Genomic DNA, 24579 nt, shown 5'->3' with positions numbered 1-24579 from the left:
GTACTGGGAGTGAAGTTTACACATGGCAAACCCTGACACATGGGCAAGGGATGGAAGCTGGATTTGGACATCATGGCTTCAATCCCACCCACCCTCACTGCCTGTTCACACCAGAGGCACCCTGCCGCACTCTGGGGATGCCTTAGAAGACACAGCAGGGTCATCTTAGCCAGGGCTAGGGAGGGGAGCAGGCCTGCAGGGGCGGGGGTGAGAGGGACTCTGGGATCTGCCCCCTTGCCAGTGGCGCAAAGTGGAGTAATATGAGGTTTTAACTCATAGGCTGGCTTTCTCACATCCCTGAAGCAGGCGGGTGAGGCCAGGGGGGTTTGATGTGTATGTATACCAGGGGCTCAGGTATGTATGGTCAGGCATCTAAGGAGGATGGAAAAAGGGGGTCACAAAGGGGTAGGGCATACAGGGCTCAAGACATTCTTAGACTCCAAGTTGATTTTACAAGAAACGGGGCTCACTCCTCCAGGAGCTCCCTGGCCTAGGCCGCTCGCCGCCCAGGGTGCTGCCGCTTCTCTTCATCCCCCTGGCCCCTGCTCAGGTCATCCAGGAGGCCCAGCAGGAGGCTGGCTTGACCACAGGATCCCCAGAGCCCACATGGGCTTCCCAGGGCCCTCTTTCCTGGATGCTGGCGTTTCTCCGGCATCAGCTCTCCCTCCTCCTCCTCCTCTTCCCAGCTGCTTTGGGCCTGGGGATCTGCCAGCCGTCTGCCTGGGTGCTGCCTCTTGGTGAAAGTGTACCCAAGCCAGGAGGAGCGCCGGCCAGGGTGCTGCCGCTTCTGCTGGCTTATATCCTCTGGCCATGCAGCCACCTCCTCCTGCCGGCCAGTGTGCTGCCGTTTGTGGGGTCCCACGGCCCCTCCTTCCTCTTCCTCTTCCACTCCCTCTTCTGACTCCTCCTCCCTTTTGCCTGGATGCTGACGCTTGGAGAGCCAATATGGTTGAAAGATCTGGGACTCTGGGGAAGGAAAGAGGCCAGTGAGGGACCCCCTGACTCCTAGATGCCCACTTCAACCTTCCTCCCAGTCAAGGCAGATCCCCACAGCATTCACCCAGATTCATGGCCTTGCACCTGCCTCTCAGATCTCACAGACACATAGACACTCACACAGATGGTCAAGGGCATGGCCTCTGGTTCCAGTCTCAGCTCTGCCACTCCCTAGCTGTGTGACCGTAAGCAACTCACTTAACTTCTTTGAGCCTCAGTTTTCTTCTGTGTAAAATGGGGTGTGGGAGGGTAATAACAGTACTTATCTGATGCTTAGGAAGATCCCATCGTGTGATAAGGTGTTTGAAGTGCTTAGAACAGTGCCGGGCATATGCGTGCCTAGTAGGTTGTAATTAACGCTGTCACACACAAAAAGACTCTCTCTCCCTGGCACAGAATCTTTCCTACTGAAGGTCTGCCCTCTGAAATATTCCTGAAACTGCGATGGAAAAGGAATCTGGTCCCAGGAAAGGGTCAACTCACCACCTGCCGAGGGTGTGGCCAGTGGGAGTTTCTGAGCTTCTGAAAGGCAAGAGGCTGAATGACCAAGTCGCTCCCTCCCCTTTGCGGCCGAGTTTCCCCTAAACCTCTCGGGCGTCCTCCTCTCAACCCGCAGCCCCACACAATCCTGCCCCTTACCTGATTCGCTATCTTCCTGGTTCTCTCGGAGTCGCTGGAGGTCTTCCCGGAGGAGGAGGAGGGGCTCCGCCTGCCGCAGGAGGTCGTCCAGGCCCAGTTGCTCGGCGGCCATAGCCGTCTCCTGCTGGGCCACCTCCGGCTGTGCGCGGCCGCCGGGGACACCGGTCAGGGTCAGGGTCAAAACAATGGCAAGCAGAAACCAAGGGCCGGACATCGCGGCGCCTGGGGTAGGGAGGACAGGGAGAGAGAGCATAGGTGCCCCGCGCTCCCCTCCCAGCCGATTCTATCGCCCGTTTTCCCGTTGGTTCCCTAGACCAGGGGGAACCAACCGTTCAAACATCCTTCCGGAGCAGGACCACCTGCCACCTTACGGAGGGCGGGGCGGGGACAGCCGGAGGGTCTGCCTCGGGTCCTGGGCGTCCTCACCCGTAGGGATGCTTGGAGAGCCTGCCCGCGCTCAGTTCTGCCTGCGCGAGCCTGGAAGCCGTGGGAGCCCCATCGCCACCGCCACTTCTCAAGGCCACGCGGAGCTGGGGAAGCCAGCGCTGGGGCTGACTCTCCAGGAGTGTAACCACGAAGACTGCAGCGCGGGTCCGACGGCCAGGATGCTAATTGCAGCGTCGCAGGCTAAAATTCTCCCCAAGTTTCCCAGCGCAACGCTCTCATTCCAATACTCCTTCTACAACGTTCTGATTGCAACGCTGACTCTATTTCTAATGCTAAGATTCTATGGCTAGGCTACGAATCTAATTCTAACGCTAAAATCCTAATTTCAACGTTAACTCCACCTCTAAAATCCTATTTTAGCGCTGAGAGTGAGATTCTAAGGCTGAGATTCGATTCCACCGCGAAAATTCTGTTTCTAACGTCCGGATTCGAATTCTAACTCCCAAGATCTCCCGCCGATGTCCTGCCCAGCGCTGCCCCAGCTGGCCCCCCGGCAGGGGTAGGGTGCGAACCTTCCCCCGACACGCTGCGCGAGCGCTGCAGAGGCCGGGACATGCGTGCCCACCCGGGAGGGACCGCCACCACTGCCCGCGCCGTGCCTCCATCGGGCCCCGGCCTGAGCTGTGGAAGATCAGGGGGTACGAGCGCAGCGCCCCTCCTGGGCGCGCTCCGGGCTCGAAAGCCGCCGCTTTCCGCGGGGCGCACCCGAAGGCGGGCGGAGGGCCCCCTTTCCAGGGCTACAGACGCGGCCTGCGGGGGAGAAGGGACGGAGGTAGTTACCTGCCCGGCGCGAGCTCCGCGGACTGGTCCGGGATCCTGGGCTCCGATCCGGAGTTTTGGGGTCTGGAGTGGGCGGCTCAGGAGTCGGGGAGCGCTCGCAGGACCCGGGACGCCGGCTGCCAGCTTCTCGGCGGGGCTGCTGCTTATATCTGCGCGAGGCGGCGGCGCGGGTGAGGTCAGCGGGGAGGGGTCGCGGCCGCCGGGAAGGGACGCTGACGGCAGCCGGCCCCGTGGGTACCCCGCCCGCCCGCCTGCCAGCCAGCTCCGCCGGAACTATGGGGCGGGGACGGCGGGGGCGGCGGGGGGTGGGAGGGGGAGCGAGGAGGCACAAGCGGCAGAATAGGGGGCTGGTGGCGGGTTGTTTCTGCACCCAGCTTCGAAGGTCTTCGAGAACACTCGTGTAGGGGACAGAGAGTTGCTGAGAGAATCACACAATTACAAAGATGCACACAGGAGAAAATCGGAGATAGAGACAGAGACCGAGAGATGCATACAGAGAGAGATACAGAGCAGTCACACACCAGAGAGACCGAAAGACACAGAGGCAGTCAAGACGGGAGGTGGCGAAGGGAGGGAGAGTATAGGAGAGACTGAGAGATGAATAAAGTGGACAAGTGGACCTGGGCTTTGATCTTGACTCTGTCACCTCTGGAAAATGCCTCCCCCTCTCTGGTCAAATTTCCTCATCCGTACAGTGGGGGAGGGAGACAGTTTTCAGAGTTCCAAAACTGATGGCCTATGGGCTACCACTAGTTCATAGCTGGTTTTGTTTGAGTACCATAGTGTTTTTTGAAAAAAATCTGAATAACCAACATCTTAAAACCAGGAGAACTCAGGAAAAATATGGATTTATGGCTTCTCTTGAAAATCTCTTGGGAAAATGTGGTCTTGCATTTCCTCCTGACAACAGCCAGCTGGAGCTGAGCCTGGCTGATCCTGGTCACTACACTCTCCACCACTTTCTACTTCCAATGTGTGGCTCTAGTCACGGAGGAGGAACATTGGAGTTTGTGACTCCCTGATGAGAAGTTTTTTGGATCTACCTCACCCAGGCAAAAGAGGGGAGAGGATACAGGGAAGAGAAAAGCATAGATGCCGAGGAACTTGTCCACCAATCAGTCCCCAAAGTCAGATGATGCATTGGAGGAGAGCGTTGCCACATCTAGTACTAGGCACAGCCTCCGTACTGAAACATTTAATGGGCACCCACAGTGTACCAGGCTCCTTGGTCCCTCCTGGAGAGACAGAAGTGTGCCAGGCATACTTAGAGGGGACGACATTTTAGGCAGAGCGAACAACATCAGTGAAGGCATCTCCTACCTCTGGACAGTCTCAACATTATTCTCTCTCCCCATACGATACTTCTTCAGCCTAAAACTTTCAGTACCTGTTGTATGTCTCAGGCCACGCCGGTGGCTTGGCAAGGGAACCCAAAGTGTTTCATTGTTACTCCTTTCCTTGGCAGAGCACCCAACTTTCCAGGTACCTCCATCATCTCACTGCATCCTTACATCACCCTTACATCATCCTTACCTCTCAAGATAAATGAGGTAGGGACTATTAGTCCCACTTTACAGATCGGGACACAGAGGCCTGGAGAGGCAGAAAGACTCTGAAGGCTAGAGGTGGAAGGGAACTTTCAGATCACCAGCTATAGTCCGCTCCTTGTTTTTAGATGAGGAAACTGAGGTCTGACGAGATGGCCTGATCACCTTCCCAACTCCCAGGCACACTTCATGTCCCCAGGCTTGATCTCACAGCCAGACCCCAGGATTTGAAGAATTGCCACCCTAGCTAAGCATTAAATCAGACAGACACATAGACCTGCTATCTTTCATATACAGTGGTGGAGGTGTAAATCGATACCATCTCTTTCGTTGGCAACCTGAAAATTTAACACGTATGTACCTTCCACAAGACAATTGCGTTTCCCAGAATTCATCCTACAGATACCCACACCTGTGCATGTTGTATACACAGGGTATTCAGTGCAGCATGATTTATAGAAGCCAGAACTGCAAACAGCCTGGTTGTTTGTCAATCAGGAGAGGTTTGCTTAAATCAACTAGGGCCCATCCAGAACTATGGGGTACTATGCTGCTTTTAAAAGAACGAGGGGGCTTCCCTGGTGGCACAGTAGTTGAGAGTCCACCTGCCGATGCAGGGGACACGGGTTCGTGCCCTGGTCTGGGAAGATCCCACATGCCGCGGAGCGGGTAGGCCCGTGAGCCATGGCCATTGAACCTGCGCGTCCGGAGCCTGTGCTCTGCAATGGGAGAGGCCACAACAGTGAGAGGCCCACATACCGCAAAAATAAATAAATAAATAAATAAATAAAAGAACGAGGCAGTGTCACATGTGTGGATGTGGAATAAGCTCCAGGATATATATATATATATATATATATATATATATATATTTTTTTTTTTTTTTTTTTGGCTGCGTTCAGTCTGTTGCTGCGCATGGGCTTTTCTCTAGTTGCGGCGAGCATGGGCTACTCTTCATTGCGCTGCACAGGCTTCTCATTGGGTGTCTTCCCTTGTTGCGGAGCATGGGTTCTAGGCACACGGGCTTCCGTAGTTGCAGCGTGTGGGCTCAGTAGTTGTGGGTCTCGGGCTTTAGAGCGCAGGCTCAGTAGTTGTGGCACACGGGCTTAGTTGCTCCGTGGCAAGTGGGATCCTCCTAGACCAGGGCTCGAACCTGTGCCCTGCATTGGCAGGTGGATTCTTAACCACTGCGCCACCAGGGAAATTAAGTGAAAAAGAGAACAATTTGTACAGGAGATGGACTGTGTGATGGTGCAGGAGATGGACCGTGATGCTCTTATGCAGAGACTCCCTCTGGAGGGATGCAAGAGTACAGCGCCAACAAGCTGGGGAGCCAGAGAAGGGGAGGGCAGTTGGGGGCTTGCTTTCACTGGCAGCCCTTAGTGGTGCTTGGATTTTTTCTAAGTGCAGGATTACCTATCCACAAACCAACAAACAGCACCAAAACACAAAACAACAAAATCTCGTGCGAGTCTGAGACTGGAAAGAAGTGATGCGTGGATGGATAGAAAAGCTGCCTCTCAGAGGGTGAAGTGGCTGGAACATTGGCCCCTGGTGAGCCCATTCTATGCATTTCTATAATCAGGTATCTGAGATGCTTGTTAGGAGGAGAGTTCCTGGATGGCTGGGGCATGGGGAAGGAGTTCCCACATAGCGCAAGGGACCAGAGAGGATAGTACAGGCATCTGAGGTGTCCTCAGCAAACCAACTTTCTCCCTCCCTTCCTCCTTCCCTCCCTTCCTTCTTTCAGCAAATATCCACTGAGCCCTTAGTAGGTACTAGGACCTGTTCAAGACTTTGGGCACTGTATTAATGATGTGTTTCTGATGTTTTGACTTCTGGGGTCTTGCTGACTCTGGAGGGCCTGCCCCTCCCTGGGTAGCCAGTTCCTAGAGATAGTAAAGAACTCCCATGAGAACACCTTTCACATACAAACTAACCAATCCAGAGCCCTAATCCCCCAGGGTCAGGTGCCAGACCAGTAGGGACAGCCCTGATGCCCCAGAGCTCACTAGTATTATTCAAACTAGCCAATCCTAAACCTGTTTACCCCACTTCACCTGTTCCATCCCGAGACACTACAATAAAGGCTCTTGCCCACTTTTCCCCCACTCCCTGGTCCCTCTGCCTCCTGATGGACCTTGGTGCTTCCCCTTGCGGCCCTGCATGGTGTGGTCTGCCCCCCTCTTGGGAACTGTGAGTAATTCAGTGACAGTTGTCTCCTGATCTATTGGCCTTACCATACCTGAATAATGATAAAAATTACATTTTAAAACAGAGACCCACCAGGACAACAAGTCAGGGACCCCCTCTCTCTCATGGAACTAAGAGTCCAGTCGATATATTGCATATATTTTTCTAGCTTGCTTTATTTTTTCATCTGATGATAAAAATGTGCTTGATTTCAAAACTGTAGCTGCTTATCAAATTAATATGGCTATGCTTGTGAAAATGAATAATGGGGTAATTTAATGGAGTTTGTATGCTATTTCTGACTCCCAGTGCCTACAACTACCACCACCACCCACCCCAACACACACACATACGTCTTCCTGAAGGAGGGCTATTGAGTCCCTGGGAGGGTTTGAAGCAGCCTCACTCAAAGTTATATGTTCATTAAAAAATGAAAAGGTAGGCTGGGTGAGGCTGCTTCAGACCTTCTTCAGCTTAGGGTTGATAAAGACCCTGCAATATCTGTGGGACATCTCTGAACAGGGAGCAGAGGGATTTTGAGAGAGGAGGACAGAGGAACTCAGGGAAGGCAGGGTCTTGAAATCAAGCACATTTTTGTCATCAGATGAAGAAAAAACCAAGTTAGAAAAGTATATGCAATATAATGACTGGACTCTTAGCTCCATGAGAGAGAAAGGAGGACCCTAACTTGTTGTCCGGCTGGGTCGCTGCTTTAAAATGACCTCTTCCCTCCTTTCTCTTATTGTGTACGACCCTCTCCCCGCCCCACACCCACTGTGTGCCTGGGCTGGAGCTGTACTGGACACCTGGGCATATATTGGAAATACTTGTTGAATAAAGAAATAAATCCATGATTGAATTAAGAACTGAAAAGTTTGCAGTGGATTCATCATCAACAAAGTCATCAATCAACTGGGTCAAAAATCTCCAATGGAATCTGATTAGGGGGGTTTCTGGAGTGAATTTATATGGAGAAAAGACAGACACTAAATGGACTCTTCTTCCTGGAATCCTTGAGATAATTTTTATGATCTTGGGGAAGAGAGGACCTTTATTATTTTGACAGCAAAAGCAGAATACAAAGGAAAGAACTGAATATATAAAAGGTACCATTTTCTATAATTAAAAAGCCACCATGTGGTGGATACAAAAACCTACACAGGATAAAATTGCATAGAACTGTCTGTACACATGCACACACATGAGTACAAGTAAAATGGGAAATCTGAAAAAGTTCAGTGGATTGTATCAGTGGCTGGAATATAGTACTATAATTTTCCAATTTTAACCATTAGGGGAAGCTGGGGAAAGGGTACATATGACCTCTTTGTATTATCTCTTAAAATGCAGGTAGGGAATTCCCTGGTGGTCCAGTGGTTAGGACTTGGCGCTTTCATTGCTGAGAGTCTGGGTTCAGTCCCTCGTCGGGGAACTAATATCCCACGAGCCATGCAGCAAGGCCAAAAGAACCCCCAAAAAACAAAAAAATACACATAATAAGACAACACAGGTCTTCTGTGTCCCCATTGCACAGATGACAAAACCAAAACTCAGAGAGGGGAAAGGCATACCTGAGTCCCTCAGTGAATTAGCAACAACCTCAAGACCACTGTTCTACCCAGTGTCTTTCCTTCACGCTGCCTGGGTCAGGGTTTTCTCTAAAGGAGCTGGAAATGACCAAACTCTGGCTGGCAGAGTGGGTTCAGCCTTCCACCCCACGTCCTACCCCACCCCCAGGATCTTGTTCTGGTTTTGTTGACAGCAAATTGCCATTAAAAGAGTATCGTCTACTCTGAACTCAACAAAAGCAATGTTGAGAAAGCCCAGGCCAGCATTCTACAGTGAGGACCGTACAGCAGAACCTTCTAAGCTATGCATCATAAAATCTGTAAATGACTTTTAATTTTTTAAATTTATTTATTTTTGGCTGCGTTGGGTCTTCGTTTCTGTGCGAGGGCTTTCTCTAGTTGCGGCGAGCGGGGGCCGCTCTTCAACGCGGTGCGCGGGCCTCTCACTGTCGCGGCCTCTCTTTTTGCGGAGCGCAGGCTCAATAGTTGTGGCTCACGGGCCCAGTTGCTCCGCGGCATGTGGGATCCTCCCAGACCAGGACTCGAACCTGTGTCCCCTGCATTGGCATGCAGATTCCCAACCACTGCGCCACCAGGGAAGCCCCATAAATGACTTTTTAAAAATATTTGTCTATTTTGTTCACTGCTCTATCCCTAGCACTGAGAAGAGGACCTGATATATAATAGATGTTCAATAAATACTTTATTGAATAAAAAACATAAAATATGAGTATCATCTTTTCTGGAAACTTTGGGGGTCCCAGCTCCCCCAAAACATTAAGTCCCTAATAAATGACTCTCTAATGGAGGGATTTCAGACACCATGATGGGAAAAGAGCTGTATTTCAGTGCCAGGAGGATTCCTGACAGCTGCTATTTTTATTCCACTTAAGCCACCCATGGTCACTGCACAGCTGCCGGCAAAGAAGAGCTACCTCAGTCCATTCTGTCCAGAACCCTTCAATTCCATACACGTTTATTGAGTGCCACCTCCACGCAGACAATGCAGGGAAGGGTAAACTTTACATGGTTCTCTCTGTTTGTAGGGTTAAATTCTTAGCCTGGCATTCAAGACCCTTTATAATTTGGGCACAATCTAAGCTCCTCCCCTGCCAGCTCTCCTTTTATTCCACGTCCAGACACCGCCCACCACATCAAGCAATGGAACCCATTTTACAGATACGCTGTGCAGTTTCACACCTCCATGTTACCCCTTGTCACCTGAGAGCCACTTACTTAAGCTTTAGCGCCTACTGCAAATGCCTATTCATCAATTCATCCATTTATTTGCTCATTTAATAAACATTTCCTAAGCAAGTCATGTGTTGATTGTTAGGGTCACTGAGAGGATCCCGAAAGGAGCACTGTTCTGAAGATATTAGCAGTCTGGGAGGGGAGGAGAATGTGTCCACATAGATTGCATTGCAGGGTACCAAGTGCTCAGAAGCCCTGGAGTGGGGCCATAGATCCAGCCCATAGGGTCAGGGGTGGCGTGTTGGACAAGACTTGGAGTTACTTTGGATGAAAGGACCTGCCAGAAGGCTTTCTCTGGCCACCCTGGCTGAAACAGGTGCCCACCTCACTTTCTCCTCCTTGCCAGCCTTTATCTTTAAGTGCCACCGGGTATTTATTTCCTTGCCCCTTGTTTATTGTCTGCCTCCCATACCAGAATCTTGCTTCATGAGCACAGCTTCTTGTTCCCTGCAGTTTTCAGTTTCTGGCACAGAGCTGGCGCTTGGTAAAGAGTTACTGAGTGACTGACTGCATGAATGAATGCGTTCAGCCCAGAGAGAGTGAGCACAAGATGCCTGGCCCTGTCTTTCGGGCTGAGGTGGCACAAAGGCAGCCTCCCTGCATCATCTCTGGACACGCACGAGAGGGGCAAGACATTTAGCAGAAGGAGGAACAAACATGGTGGGGAGCAGTTTTGGAGGTGACCCGAAGGCAAGAGCAATCAGGGCAAGCTTCCTGGAGGTGGATGGGCAGGAGAATGGGGGTAATCAGGACAAGCAGAACTGGAAACAGGTGAGCCCACACTGTTCGAGGACCTGCTTTTCTTCCCTTCCTGAGCAGAGACATCTTCTCCCCAACCTCCCCTCGCCAGAGCAGCATGGTCCAGAGATGGATAATGTCCAGGGACTGTTGAGGTTTCCCACTCACTGTGAGATGCCAGGCAGAGTCTGTCCTGTCTGGGCTCGGGGCCAGTCCAGGAGTCTGCACTCACAGTCTAGACTGACAAGCTGAAGGCTTGAGCCCCACCAGCCGAGGCCCTGTGCCCCTAGGAGGTCTTACATTCCCGCCGAGAGGCCAATTGCAGATCTGTGTGGTCCAGATTGTTTCCAAAGAGCAATTTTCTGCCCAGCTGGAGCTTGCTGAATGGAGCTTGTGCTCAGGGAGGGCCCGGTGGCTGCTGAGCTGCCGCCAGCGACAGAGCTGGCGTGGAGCTGGATGCACGTGGGCGGTTCTGGAGTGTTATCTGATGCATTTAGGTGACATGGAGCACATACACATATGTGTTTATGCGCATGTCTCTGCACCACACGTGCACCTTGAGTGTGTATATGTATATATGTGCAGTCCTTGTCTGTATGGTGTGCATGTATGCATGTGTGTTTGTGCCCAGGTGTACCGGTCAGTGTGCGCATGTGTTGCACACCTATCTGTGGCCTAGTCTGGGACAGGGTCTAGTGATCATCCTAGGGTCCAGCTGGTCCCTGGTGAGCCCATCCAATGAAGGCACAAGGCTCTAGATCCAACGTTCTTCCTGTGAATAAGCCACCCTCGTTGCCTCCTTCAGCATTGACCTGTTTACTCGTTCATTCTCTGTTCTTTGCTAGCTAGTCTGGTAAGTTAACGTGTGTCAATGTAACAGAAGGAATTTCCTTGAGGACAGAGTGTGTTGATCTCCCAGAGAGCTTAGCACACAGTGGGTGCTGAGGAGATGAATATGGAGAGGGACAGCAGAAAGAGATTGTGTGTAGGAACCAACTCCTGGGTGCCCTGCACACGTTTTTTCTCATTTAATGCACGCAGTCCTATGAGGTCAAAATTATTCTGCCTCTTTAAAGAAACCAAGGCTCGGAGTGGTGAAGTGGCTTGTTCAAAGTTACACAGCCAGGAAATAGAGGAACATGGATTTGAACTCAGGTTTGCGTTATTCCAAAGATTTTCCACTTTATCCCACCGGAAGGGAATCTACCCAGATGAAAATAGCTACAGTTAGGATGCTGACGAATACGGAGAATTTTTCTTCCTTTTACAAAATTTTATTTGATGTTTTGTTTACCTCTTCTCCTCACCACATTAAAGGGAGTATTATTTGATGTCTCAAGGCCCATAATACAGAGTGAGACTCTGACTTTTGAAATATCATGAAGCTTATCTTTGGATCCTCTCAGGCTGCTGATTCTGATGAGGACGGAAGCGCTTTGGGCGGGTTGGGGTGGGGATGGGTGATAAACCGCTTGCTGTCTGTGAGCCACCATCACTGGTGGATGAGACACCTCATCATCCATCAGGGCCGCCAGAGATAACAAGCCCCCACCCCTGCCATCACTTCTCTTATTACAGGAGAAAAATGAAAACCAACTGCAAATCACCTTGGCCATTTAGGTATGTTTATCTTGCTGTCAGCCACAAGCAGCCTCTATCCCAATGTTCCTGGCTAATTAGAGCTTGTCCTCAAAATACATGGAGTCTGAACCCTGAATATTGCAAGTCGGGGAGCAGGTATTAATCTGCTACTAACACTAGGCCATGAGTCAGGGTGACAACAGACGGAGGGAGAGGGCCGCAGCAGGTGCTGACGGAGACTTCCGGTTACTCTGGCCCAAGGAGATGCCCATTGCCCCTTCTAAGAGTCGTGTTCCTTTTCATTGCCCCATGAGAACTCACTTGTGAGCCTGGAGTGGACACCATTGCGCTTTGGCCTCCTGTATCCATCCTTTGACTTCCAGTAAGCAGAAGGAGCCATCTTTCCTCCTGGGGAGTTGCCTTATCCCCATCCAGTGTGGCCTTGATGGGATACAAGCCAAACCACCCTGTCCCAGTGCAAGGGGTAGGCATGTGGCCCAAGCTTGGCCTGTGGAACCCAGTCTCTCCTGGGACTTGGACTCCTGGGTGGAGAGATGGCAGAGTTGTTGGGGAGAGGGAGGCATTCATATCAGTAGCAGCGACAGTGCTGGGATAGGATGTTTGGAAAGTCTCTGCTGCCTGGACCCTCCAAGGCTCTCCTTTTTGCTTCAAGCCTTTAGTGTTCCTGCTGAGAAATAAATCCCCCTTTAGCTAGAGTTGGGGTCTGCTGTTTGCAATCCTGACTGATAAGGCCTCCTCCTCTGTACTAGGATCTCTCGAGATTCTGCTGTGATTTCAGGAAAGAGAGCTAGTAGGAGGGAAGAGGAATGCTGAGGATTGGGAAGGGTAAGGGGATACAGCTGGGTCAAATGAAGGTCGAGGACAGTAAGAAAACAAAAAATCCCATGCAGGGGCCCAAAGGTGTGCCAAAAATGTTCTCAGCATGATCATAAATAATTCTCACAAACTTGAAAGAAAGTCTTATTTCATTTGTATAGGCGGCTATTATATTCAAATGGTCAGCTCCGGTCCCCTTTTTTCTTATGACAGGACCCCAGGTTTACAGAGGAGAAGCACCCTCCTCTGCCCTCGGGCCTGTTGGTTTGGGTAGGGCTAGCATCACCTTGAGACCCACGTGACCAAGGCCTGGCCAATCAGGGTGTGAATCGCCCCAGGTTCAAGGACAGAGGTATGGCCAAGCTGGGCCAATGAGACTCCAACTTGAGACTTTTACTGAAACTAAAAGTAAGAGGTGTTCTTTTCAGGTTGGGGTTGTGGGACGTAAGCCCAGAACTGTTGGGGGCCATGCTTACCACCTGATGGAAAGATTGTGCTTGTGAATGTTGCCACCACAAAGGTAGTTGAACCAAGAACTTGGAAGTAAATTGGTGTCTCATGACACTGTTTGAACATATCACTGGAAGAGGTGATAAGTTCTTTTTCTGTTTTGGTCAGTCTGTGCTGTCCTTTCTGTCACTTGCAACCTAATGATAACAGATGAAAGTCAAAAAGTAAAGGGGGGCTTCCCTGGTGGCGCAGTGGTTGGGAGTCCGCCTGCCGATGCAGGGGACACGGGTTCGTGTCCCGGTCCGGGAAGATCCCACATGCCGCGGAGCGGCTGGGCCCGTGAGCCATGGCCGCTAAGCCTGGGCGTCCGGAGCCTGTGCTCTGCAATGGGAGAGGCCACAACAGTGAGAGGCCCATGTACCGCAAAAAAAAAAAAAAAAAAGCAAAGGGATCCCAGGATAGGAAAGAGGGACCATGTTGCACTGGAGCAAATTCCCCGTCTTAGCCTTTGCCTCAGACTCTGGAGGCGTGCATTCAAGTACCAGCTCAGCAACTGATTCACTAGAGGGGAGGGGAGTTTAGGTACACTACTTAACATCTCTAGGGCTCAGTTTTCCTTCTGTAAAATGAAGATGAAAATAATGCTTGAGCACTCATAATAATAAAAAGATTTCAGCCAACTAATTGGTTACTACATGCTAGTCCTTCTGCAAATTGTTTTTCCCATGCATTATTATGTTAAATCCTCATAAAAACTGAATGATGTGGGACTTCCCTGGTGGTCCAGTGTGTAAGACTCCGTGCTCCCAGTGCAGGGGGCCCAGATTCAATCCTTGGTTGGGGAACTAGATCCCGCATGCATGCTGCAACTGAGTCCGCATGCCACAACTAAGACCCAGTGCAGCCAAAATAAATAAGTACTAAAAAAAAAAAAAAAAGACTCTGTGCTCCCAAGGTCAGTGTTGTGGGACTCAGCTTGGCCCTGTGGACAACATCTGACCGGGACTTTCAAAAGATGGGTCATTTCCAGTGGTCTCATTCGTATGTAGCCAAAGGGAGACCAGAAAATTTTAAGGATAATAAAGTTTTAGGTGATTGAGTGAATGAATGAATGGGTGAGTCAAGGAGTGAATAAATAAGTGAGTAAATCTGTGAATGAGTAAGTGAGTGAGATAGAAGTAAACTGGTTTCCTGCCTTATGGAGATCCTAGGGCAACTGGGAGATAAGACAAAAACAGTATAAACGACTAGAGAACAATTACGTGCCAAGACACATAGCACCAATGATGTGTCTCATGGGAAGATACCCTTATGGACTGGAGATGTTCAGTCAAATTTGAAGTGTGAGATGGGGCTGACTGGGGTGCTGAAGAATGGGTAATATTAGAAAAGCTTGAGAAAAGACGGTAAGGCACCAGGAGAGGTCACCTTGTGCAGGTGGGGAAGTGGAGCTGGCCAAGTGCAGGAGACTTGCTCCCTCCCTGCAGACCCACCGAGCCATCAGCACTTCTGATGCCTCTATCAACACTTATCCAGGAGTAATTTGTGGGTGCAGATCTAGGACTTGGGTTCTGGGGGGAGAGATCACAACAAAGGGCTTCTCTTAACACTAGCCCACAGCTGGGGTGGAGAGGTGAGCCAGAGCGGTCCATAACAAGCATCCCGGGTCTGGTCATACCAAAGGCCGGGACTGCCCTCATCTCCAGGGCTATTCTGAGGACTGAGCTGGCTGCAGCAAATAGATTTTCCTTTATTGGTTTTGGGGCCAGAAAGTTATTCAGGACACTTTGAATGATGCTCAGATAAACAAGGGCTTCTGAGGAGGGGAGCAGGGCTGCACAAAGCGCTCTGGAATATCATAGACCTGGTTTCCATTCCTCAGCCCACTACTACCTTGCTATGTGACTGGGGCAAGTAGCATCACCTCTCCAAACCTCAGGTTCCTCATCTGTACAACAAGGGTAGTAAAACGTACCTCATGGAGGTGATGTGAGGAAATGTGGAATGTTCCCGGCACCATGTTTGCCTGAAACAGAGCAGGTATTTGGAAAATGATAGGATTTTTTTTGTTTTGTTTTTTTGTATTTTTACATCTTTATTGGAGTATAATTGCTTTACAATGGAGTGTTAGTTTCTGCTTTATAACAAAGTGAATCAGTTATACATATACATATGTTCCCATATCTCTTCCCTCTTGCGTCTCCCTCCCTCCCACCCTCCCTATCCCACCCCTCCAGGCGGTGGCAAAGCACCGAGCTGATCTCCCTGTGCTATGTGGCTGATAGTTTTTTATTTTCTGACTTTTCCCCAATGGGCACTTCTATTATCAGAAAAAAATATAGTTAATTTAAAAAAAATTTAAAACAACAGAAGTGTATCTGCTTATGGTCTGGGTAGAAAAAGTGTATAGGTCAGAGTTAGGCCAAGAAATAGATGGCATCTTCTAGTTGGATAGTTTGAGGATAATTCAATAAAAGGAATATTTATAAAAATATGGGCAAAGTGTACAAGGGATAGTGTTGCACCCAGGGAAGGTGGAGGACACCTGATAGCACCTCTGAGCCTAAAAGGGGAGAGTAGGCAGCAGTCATCAGAGCCCAGAGAAGGAAGGGGCTGGATGGAGAGGGTCTTGGTAGGAGTTGTAGCCTTCAGTTCAGGGACCCCACAGAGAGAAGCCAGGGGATTAGACACCACTGCCTCTTTCTTCTCCCAACCTCTGATCGTCTCTGGGACTCGCCATTGGCTGAACCCAAAAGTAAACCAGGGGCCAAGGAAGCCATTGTTGAAGGCTGGTTCCCCAAGCACGGAGCAGGGGGGGCAGTTGGGAGAGTGGATCCAGATGGTCAAATAGAGAGATCCAGTCAAGGGGTTTCAGAATGCCCTGCTGATAAGAAACTTGGAGACCCCTCCCCATAAACGTGCTCTCAAGCCCCCCTCTTCCAATTGCAATCACAGTCAATGTTCCTCAATGTGGAGAGAGGAATGTAATGATGAGAACATTCTGATGAAGGATAAGCTTGGTCTTTTCAGGGACGCAGCCTGAGAATGGAAATGAGACACGGTGCTCCCTGCTCTGCAGGAATGGGCAGGGCCGGATGTCGAGTGGGAACACTGAGGATGCACTTCACACCGAAGACGTCCCGTGATTGATGAGCCACTTGAGTCCAACAGGTAGGGAAATGAAAAGAAGTTGTAAGAAGAACATTTAATAAATTCTAGCTGGAGTCTAGAAGAAAGAGACGCCCTCCTCTTGCAATTATCACCAGTCATTTTTCAGTCCGTATCCAGAAAGTCACAAATCAGCTGTTAGGGTGATGGGGGCTTGGGTTTCAAGCACCCTTTGCAAAGTCTGACACTTCCACTGGGGTTGGGATGGAAGACTGAGTGCTGAGACTGGCCAGGTCACAGCCACCAGGTGGACAGAAGTCCATGGTGGACAGAGGTCAGGGTTGCCAGCTCCTAAGATGGGGTAGAGTGGACAAGGAGGTGGGGCGTGGGGAAGGTGGTGGAGTAAATGTCACACGCTCAGAACGCACAGATGAACACATGTGCAGACTAATACAGAGACTCAGACACACACAAGGACACAGAGACATGAAGATAGACACACAGGAACACTCAGTAGGGACACACATTAGACATGCAGAGTCACAAACACCAAGAGGTCCAGACACCCACAAGTACACACCGAGGGACATAAACAAGGACACCAAAGACATACAGACACACACAGGGACACTCACAAGGACACAGAGAGACATGAGTCCCACACACAGGAACACACATCAAGGATACACATGGACACACAAAGTTGTACATTCAGAGAGACACACTGTGAAACTAACCAGGACAGTGATATCAAGAGCCAAAGTAAGGGGTTTAATGGGCAGGGCACCCAATTTCTGCTGGTTCCCTAAAACTAAAAGGAAGGGTGGTCCATTAACAACATAATGGACTATGTATTGGGTTGGCCAAAAAGTTTGTTCCAGTTTTTTTCCATAAGATCATAGCAAACCGTATTTTAAACAAAAGGGTGTCTAGTGGTCCAACAGGGACTCTCCCAGGAGAGGCACTTGTTGGATTACAGCCCATTAAGCAAGGGTCAAGCCCAAAGTGGGGTCATACTTACAATTCAATCAACCCCACTCCCCAATCCTCTGTCTCCAGGCCCAGAATTCAGAGTCTCTTGTGGTCGTGCCCCTCAACCGTACCCCACCCCATCTCCACCACTTCTCTTGGAGCTTCAGCTCCAATCCTGCAGTGTTCCCGCTTCCCCAGATGTGCCACGTCGTTCCTGCCACCAAGCCTTTAGCCGTGTCATCCTTTCCATTGAGAGTGCCTGCCTTCTCCCTCTGCCTCTGCAAGCCATACCCCCTCCCCCACACTTGAGCCCTCCTCATCCGGGAGGCCTTTCCTGACACCAGTGACCTCCCTCTTTCCTGTTCTACAAAGTTACGTTTTCCTTTCCTTCCTTCACACCTGAGGCTCAGACAGGTGAAGTGACTTGCCCAGGGTCACCTATCTCAACAGTGATAGAGCTGGGATTTGAACTCAGGTCTATTTGAATCCAAAGCCCAGTCTCTTTCTGCTATACTCTCTAAGGCCCTAGAGATCAGGGGTCACATTTCATGCACATTTAAATAGTTTCCAGCGCTTCATTATTCTAAGCAATGCTGCCACAAATATCTTCATGTTTTAGATTATGTCTTTAGCTTAATTCTCAGGAGTGACCATTAATTGGTCAAGGAGTGTCTCAGTCTGTTCAGGCTGCTATAGTAAAACACCACAGACTGGGTGGCTGATAAACAACAGAAATTTATTTCACACGGTTCTGGAGGCTGGAAGTCTCAGATCACGGTGGCAGCACGGTTGGGTGAGGGCCCTCTTCCAGACTGCAGACTTCTCATTGTGTCCTCACATGGTGCAAGGGGGCACGGAAGCTCTGTGTGGTCTCTTTTATGAAAGCACTAATCCCATTCACGAGGATTTCACTCTCATGACCTAATCACCTACCAAAGGCCCCACGTTCTAATACCATCACACTGGGCATTAGAGTTCACCATATGCATTTAGTGGGGACACAAACATTCAGACCATAGCAAGGTATATGAACATTCATTCACCCAAGAGATATTTCTCATCACCTCCACTGCTACCACTCTGGTCCGTGTCATCATTATTGCTCAGCTGGAGGTCTGCAGAGGCTTCTCACCTGGATACTCTACTCCCCACTTCCTCCTGCAGTATACTGAGAGTTGGTCCCAATTCTTCTCCCCTTCCTCCAGCCACACCTTTGCCAAGGCTTCATCATGGATGGAATGGATTTCCCTGCCCCTTAACTTTGGCCTTGGCCATTGACTTGCTTTGGCCAATGGAATAGAGCAGAAGTGGGTCAGTTCCAAGCCTGGGACCTGCCCTCTTGTGCCTCTGCCATCAACATGAGAACATCCCTCAACTGGTTTGTGGAGGCATGTGGAGCAGAGCCGCCCAACTGCAGGCCTGTGAGAATACATGATGATTGTTTTAAGCCATTGAGTTTGGAGGTGGTTTTTTATGCAGCATTATTGTGGCAATAGCTGACCGATACACCCTCCTCTAATCTATTCTCCACACACTGATGGAGTTAACTTTTTAATATTTTCTTTTATAATTTGTGCTTTGTGTGTTGTAACTTTTTACCATTAATCTGCCTACCCACAACAAGGCCTTGCCACCTTCTGCCCCAGGACCCCATGAATGAACCGCTGAAAGTATACAGGAAGCAGCGGTGGCTGATTAGGCCATAGTATGCTCAGATCTCTTCCAAGTTCATGAGGGTCGACCAAGGCCAAGGTGGCCCATACAGAGGAATTAGAAGAGGCCTGAAATCCTCACTGGAAGGGGAAGAGGATGAGCCAGTGCCAAGCACTTGCCAGCTCTCATTTCACCTTCCCAAATATCTCACCATGGACCTCACCATCCCCATTCACCTGGGCGGAAACAGAGGCTCAGGGAGGTGAAGTGACTTGCTCAGGTTGCAAGGTGAGGATGTGGCAGTAGTGGGATTGGAACTCTGGCTGGTCTGTTGTCAAAGTAGTTCCTGCTTTCCATGCTTTGGCTGGCCTGACCCTGGGTCATCATATGGGACTTCTTCCCATGACCTCCTCCACCCTGCTTCTGGTTAGCCCACAGATATGGCTACTTGCAGGCTGTGTGGCCTCAGACAAGTGACGTCACCTCCCTGGGCTACTAGATTGCAAATCCTGTGAGGGCAGGGATTTCCTTTTGTTTATTGCTCTATCCCTTCCCCTGAAACAGAGCCTGGTACTTAATAGGTCCTCAAATAAACAAATAGGTTTATTTGTTTATCTGCAGACCACACTCCCATTCTGGGTCCCTGTCTGCCTATCTCGTCATCAGAACCACAGGATTTCTTCCTTTGATCTCTGGACAAGATGGTGCTTGAATTTGGAGGCTATTTTGATAGCCCTTGAGTGTAGGGAGCCTTGGGAGTCAGACGGGCCTGATTCTAGCCAACTGCACCACAGGAAAATTGACTAATCTGCTCCTCGGTTTCTCCTCCATCAAATTGACCTCATCATAGTGCCTATCACAGAGATTCAGTTGGGAATGATTGACATATATATATATATATATATATATATATATGCACAGCTGATGCTCAATAAACAGGTCTTGCTATCTGGACTAATGGTAAATGTTTAGGCTAAATGACCAGGGGGAGAGGTAAATGGCCAGAAGCCTCAAAATCCCCTAGAAGGTCTATGTCTCCATCCAAGCCCTGCCCTGGCACAGGGGGCCAGGATAAGCAGCCAGGTCTCTGGCTCTGGGCAGATGGGGTGAGGGGGATGGGTGAGAAAGAGATTTCTAGTTGTTTTATTCCTGCCCTGAATCAGGTACCTGCTGAGATGGAAAGGAGGGAGGCAGAGGTGGCAGGCCCTTCTAATGAGCAGAGAACTCATCCAGGCAGGTCTGGCTATCAATCGCCTGGCTCACAGCTCACTCCAGCACCAAGGGAAGCAAGAGGGGGAGTGTGTGTGTCCCCAGGAGCAGCATGACCTGAGAGTGGAGATGGAGGGTGGCAAGGGAGATGTACAGGACACCCAATCCCCTGTGGAGGTGAGAGCAGGGATGAGCACACATGGAGAGCCAGGTAAGTGCCAAGCACATCATGTCCTTCATAAAATTGAAGCTCAGAGAGGGAAAGTGACTTCCCCAAGGTCACACAGCTGGCATGAAGGATATGACTTCTGTGTCTAAAAGCCTGAACGCTAAATGTGCAAAAATTTTGACTCTCCAGATTGGCACTTCATTTCCATCGCAAGCTCTCTTCTGTTAAGAAGTGGAAGCTTAATCTTAGTCGTTTCAAAATCTCCCACCCCTACTACTCAATCCCAGGAGTCCCCATCTGTGCTGGTATTCTCTCTCTCTGTTTTTTAAAAAAGTATTTATTTATTTGGCTGTGCCACATCTCTGTTACGGCATGTGGGATCTTTTTAGTTGCTGCATGCGGAATCTAGTTCCCTGACCAGGTATCAAACCCGGGCCCCTTGCATTGGGAGCACAGAGTCTTAACCACTGGACCACCAGTGAAGTCCCTGCGCTGGTTTTCTATAGTTGCACAAGGAATCATCCCAAAACTTAGTGGCTTAAAACAATAACTGACAGAATAACAGAATAGTCTGTTATACTCTGGACAGTTCTGGGGACAGACTGGGCTCAGCTGGGTGGTTCCTGCTCAGGGTCTCTTGTGCTCTTACAGTCAGACAGTGGCTGGGGCTGGAGGTATCTTGAAGTTTCCCTCAGTTAGCAGCTGATGCTGGCTGTTGGTTGGGACCTCACCTGGGTCTGTGGCCCAGAAAACCTACACGTGGCCTTTCCAAGCCCCTTGGGCTCCCTCACGGCAGAGTGGTCGGGTGCCAAGAGCAAGTGACCCAAAGAACCGGGCCGAAGTTGTGCCACCTTTTATGATGGCCTTGGAAATCACAAGCTATAGTCACACACCACACTCAAGGGGAGGGAAGCCAGGTCCCCCTCTCCATGGAAGGTGTTGACATCTTACAACATGAGCCTGGGGGATGGGCCAGCCTGTGGCCGTCTGGAAGAATCCTCCACACACTCTCTCCTTTACGCCAGCCTTGTCCCCATGTGCTCTGTAGTCACGGTCTACATGGTCTGAGACCCCTGGGTCCTCACTGCAAGATCCCCTTGCCTGGGCCTCTTGGGCTACACCATGTCTCTTGGAATGTGGGCATCGCTTTGCTGCTTCTCACACCACACAGGGGCACCCAGGGACCTCACAAGGTCACCTCGGAACCCAAACCCCTCTCCCCGTTTCTTCCACTCCCTCCCCAGGCTGGAAAGACTGGGGCCTCAAGGCCTGTTGCAGTGACAGTCCAGAGAGGAATCAGAGGCCCGGCATACAGTAAGTGCTCAGTAAGTGTTAGCTTCTTCTCATAGGATCCCTGTAAGTTACCACGGGAGCACGGGGAGGGCAAGCTCCTCCTGCTGGGGGTGTGGGAATGGTTACAGCAAGTCTTAGAGAGGACTCTGGATTTTATTAGCTGGGGGAATGAGAGGAGGGGCTGCCAAGGGACAGAGACGGGAAAAGGTGTGAGCGTGTGAGGGTGCACGTAGCAGAGCACGCAGGGCATCTTGTCACTCGGCCCAGGGGGGGCCCGAGCCTCAGGCTGGGGCTGCTTGGGAAGCCCCCAGCTGCCCAGCCATGGCGGTGTTTATTCACAAAGCCAGGAAGGAAGGAAGGCTAGAGAAGAGTCCACTTTTTCCATGGGTCCACTTTGAACTCCCCACACCCCAGTCCCCCCAGGTCGGGCGCTGCAGCTCTAGGACCTCGGTGAATGAAGCAGGTAGGCAGGCTCTGCTGAGCTGCCTTCCAGCTTCCAAGCCCCTTCCCTCTGGCAGGGTGCAGGTGGACCACACTCCCATTCTCGGTGCCTTCTTGGGGTGGCTGAGTCAATTAGAGGCTTTGCCAGGAGGTAGCGGAGTGTGTAATAACTCTCATTGTTTCATTAGGAGCAATGTGTTTAATTTAGATAACTGTACTGCTTGGCAAAGGAGAACTGCCAAAGGGGTGGGGGTGAGGGCTGGCAAGAGGCGAGTCTACTTGGCTTCCAGCGACCTTGCCCATCACCATCTCGTCCCACTGCCCAGTGCCATCTGCAGACTGGGGCTCCTCAAACTCCATGAGATTCTGACTCGTAGGTCCAGGGTGGGGCCCCAGGTGATTCGGACGCAGGTGGCCCAGGAACATGCTTGGGAAGACCTGCTGAAGAGGGAGGTGAGGCTGAGGTCACAAAGGACCTTGAATGTTACTTAAAGAAGTCCACACAACTCTAGTCTACTTGTTCTGTACTGGCTGGATGTTGGGACAACACTTAATTTGAAAGGAGGAGTCTGGAACCAGAACTGACCAGCTCCAGCCCCATGTCTTACCAAAACACATGGTCATCAACACCTGCTAAGGGCCAGGCCTTGTTCTGAGGACCCCAAGGGAGACAGACATGGGAATAGGAACCTGAACTGTGACAGAGCTGCTCCGAGTGCTGCCACAGCCCCGGAAATGCAACGATTAACTCTGCTTCCCAGAGGCAGGGACTTTTGGGCTGGACCTTGAAGAATGAATAGGAGCTCACTAGGGGAAGCCAGCAGGAGGGTGAGGACGGGGTCAAGGGAGGCAGCTGGACTTCTTTTCCCATGGGGTCTGGTTTCTCCCAGTGTGGTGGCCCGCCTTGTGCCCCTCCCTCACAGAGCCTCATGGTGGCCTGGGTAGCCCTGGTTTCTGCAGGCTCCCTGGACTCACCGTCTCCATGCCTGCCACACACACCCCTAAAGGTGCTGCCTTGAGTCACCTGGCAGAGTGCGAACATCAGGGTGATAGCTTTCTTCATTGCCACAAAGTTAAGGGTTCCAGCTACCACAGAGCCCTGTGAATGGATTTCTTTTCTTTCTTGGGCTTTACAATTTTTTTTTTTATCTCTGGGTCTATTATTCTCACATTTAATTAATGTTCCACTTGACTAATAAGATATAAAAAAAGCAGCTGGGATTGCCTGGGGGTTGGAGGCTGGGATAATTGCACATCTTGGGAAGGAGGCGGAGAGATTTCTGGGGGCTGGCGGCCTTGGTGGGGGGGTGGTTAGACGTGGACGAGGCTCAGCTTGAGAGATACGCAGCAGGTGAACGCACCCCACTCGGCACCGTCACCCTGGGTGCACCCTCTCGGGGGCTGCTTCCCACCTCTTCAGAGTCCCACCACCTCCGTGGTCTCTTCATCCTGCCACCTCCCAGGACAGTTGGGGCAGTGGTTCTCAAAATCAAACAGGGGTCAGAGACTCCCAGGGTGTGTGCGTAAAATGCAGGCTCCCGGCCCCGCTCCAGGAAGCAGGTGAGTGCAAGCCCAGGAATCTGCATTTCAACACGGCCAATCCAAGTGCTTCTGATACAGGCTGAACTCAGACAAAGTCTGGGATATCATGATTTGGACAAAATGCTCCATTCTCCTCTTTTATAAAAGGAGAATAATCATAGCACCGTTATAAGAATCAGGATCGGGCCTGGCCCCTGTAAGCAAGCATTCAATAAACTTCAACTGCCAAGGTCATTGTCATTGGTTCTGCAGGGACTGTGTCTGTCTGGTCCCCTGCTGTCCCCAATGCCCAGCTCAGTGTTTGGCTCTGAAAAGGTGATCGATAGTGTCTGCAGGGGGGCTTCCCTGGTGGCGCAGTGGTTGAGAATCCGCCTGCCGATGATGCAGGCGACACGGGTTCATGCCCCAGTCCGGGAGGATCCCACATGCCGCAGAGCGGCTGGGCTCGTGAGCCATGGCCGCTGAGCCTGCGCGTCTGGTGCCTGTGCTGTGCAGCGGGAGAGGCCACAACAGTGAGAGGCCTGGGGGTACAGAGTGGAGGGAGAGCAGCTGAAGCTCTTCCTTCACCCTCCTGTGCTGTTTGAATGTTTTAACATGTATACTTATGACTTTTCTGATTTTTAAAACTTGTTTAATTTCATATTAATTGGTTAAATGACTCAAATAACCTTCTTGAGGCTTTGGATAGAGAATGGCTTCTCTTCATAAGCCTTTTTGATTAAGAGCGGAGAGTGCAGAATCTGCTTCCATGCAGCCTGTGGGAGTTTCTTTAAGTGCAGGTTCCCAGGTCCCACCCTACGCCTTCTGAATCAGAATTTCTGGGGCTGACACCATCTTACCAATAAGCTCCCCCCATCACGGCGTTGCAGGTGGTCTGTGCCCACCCAGAGAAACGCTGGTGACACGCTCCTTGCGGCTGGAAGTAGGTACCTGACACCCTCAGGGCAGAGACTTGCGTCCCCTCCCTCTTCTGTATCTGCCCCAACCCCAGTCTCGGGAACTTGGTAAAGACTCATTGACGGATTAAAAGTGTACTGAGGCCCAGAGAGGGTCAGCGACCTCACCAGAGCCACACACAAGAGGGGGTGGTTAAAGCTGAGGCTTGGAGCCAGAACTGCCTCATTTAACAAGACAAAGCAGCTGTTTCCTGTACCAGCTGTGT

The 24579-nt window shown here is 50.7% G+C and overlaps 1 protein-coding gene across 1 annotated transcript; it reads right to left on the bottom strand.

Annotated features, from left to right (window-relative positions):
* Nucleotides 1-412: 412 nt before the first annotated feature.
* Nucleotides 413-1849, bottom strand: TRH (thyrotropin releasing hormone; the record flags this gene model as incomplete). Its single annotated transcript, XM_079934304.1, has 2 exons — nt 413-966; nt 1636-1849. 2 exons carry the CDS (start codon nt 1847-1849, stop codon nt 491-493), a joined length of 690 nt encoding a protein of 229 aa, XP_079790430.1. The 3' UTR covers nt 413-490.
* Nucleotides 1850-24579: the final 22730 nt, after the last annotated feature.

This window comes from Stenella coeruleoalba, assembly GCF_951394435.1.
Source record: "Stenella coeruleoalba genome assembly, chromosome: 10".
NCBI classification, from domain to species: Eukaryota; Metazoa; Chordata; class Mammalia; order Artiodactyla; family Delphinidae; genus Stenella; species Stenella coeruleoalba.
Note: the sequence above shows the minus strand (reverse complement) of the source record. Positions and strands in the feature narration are given on the sequence as shown.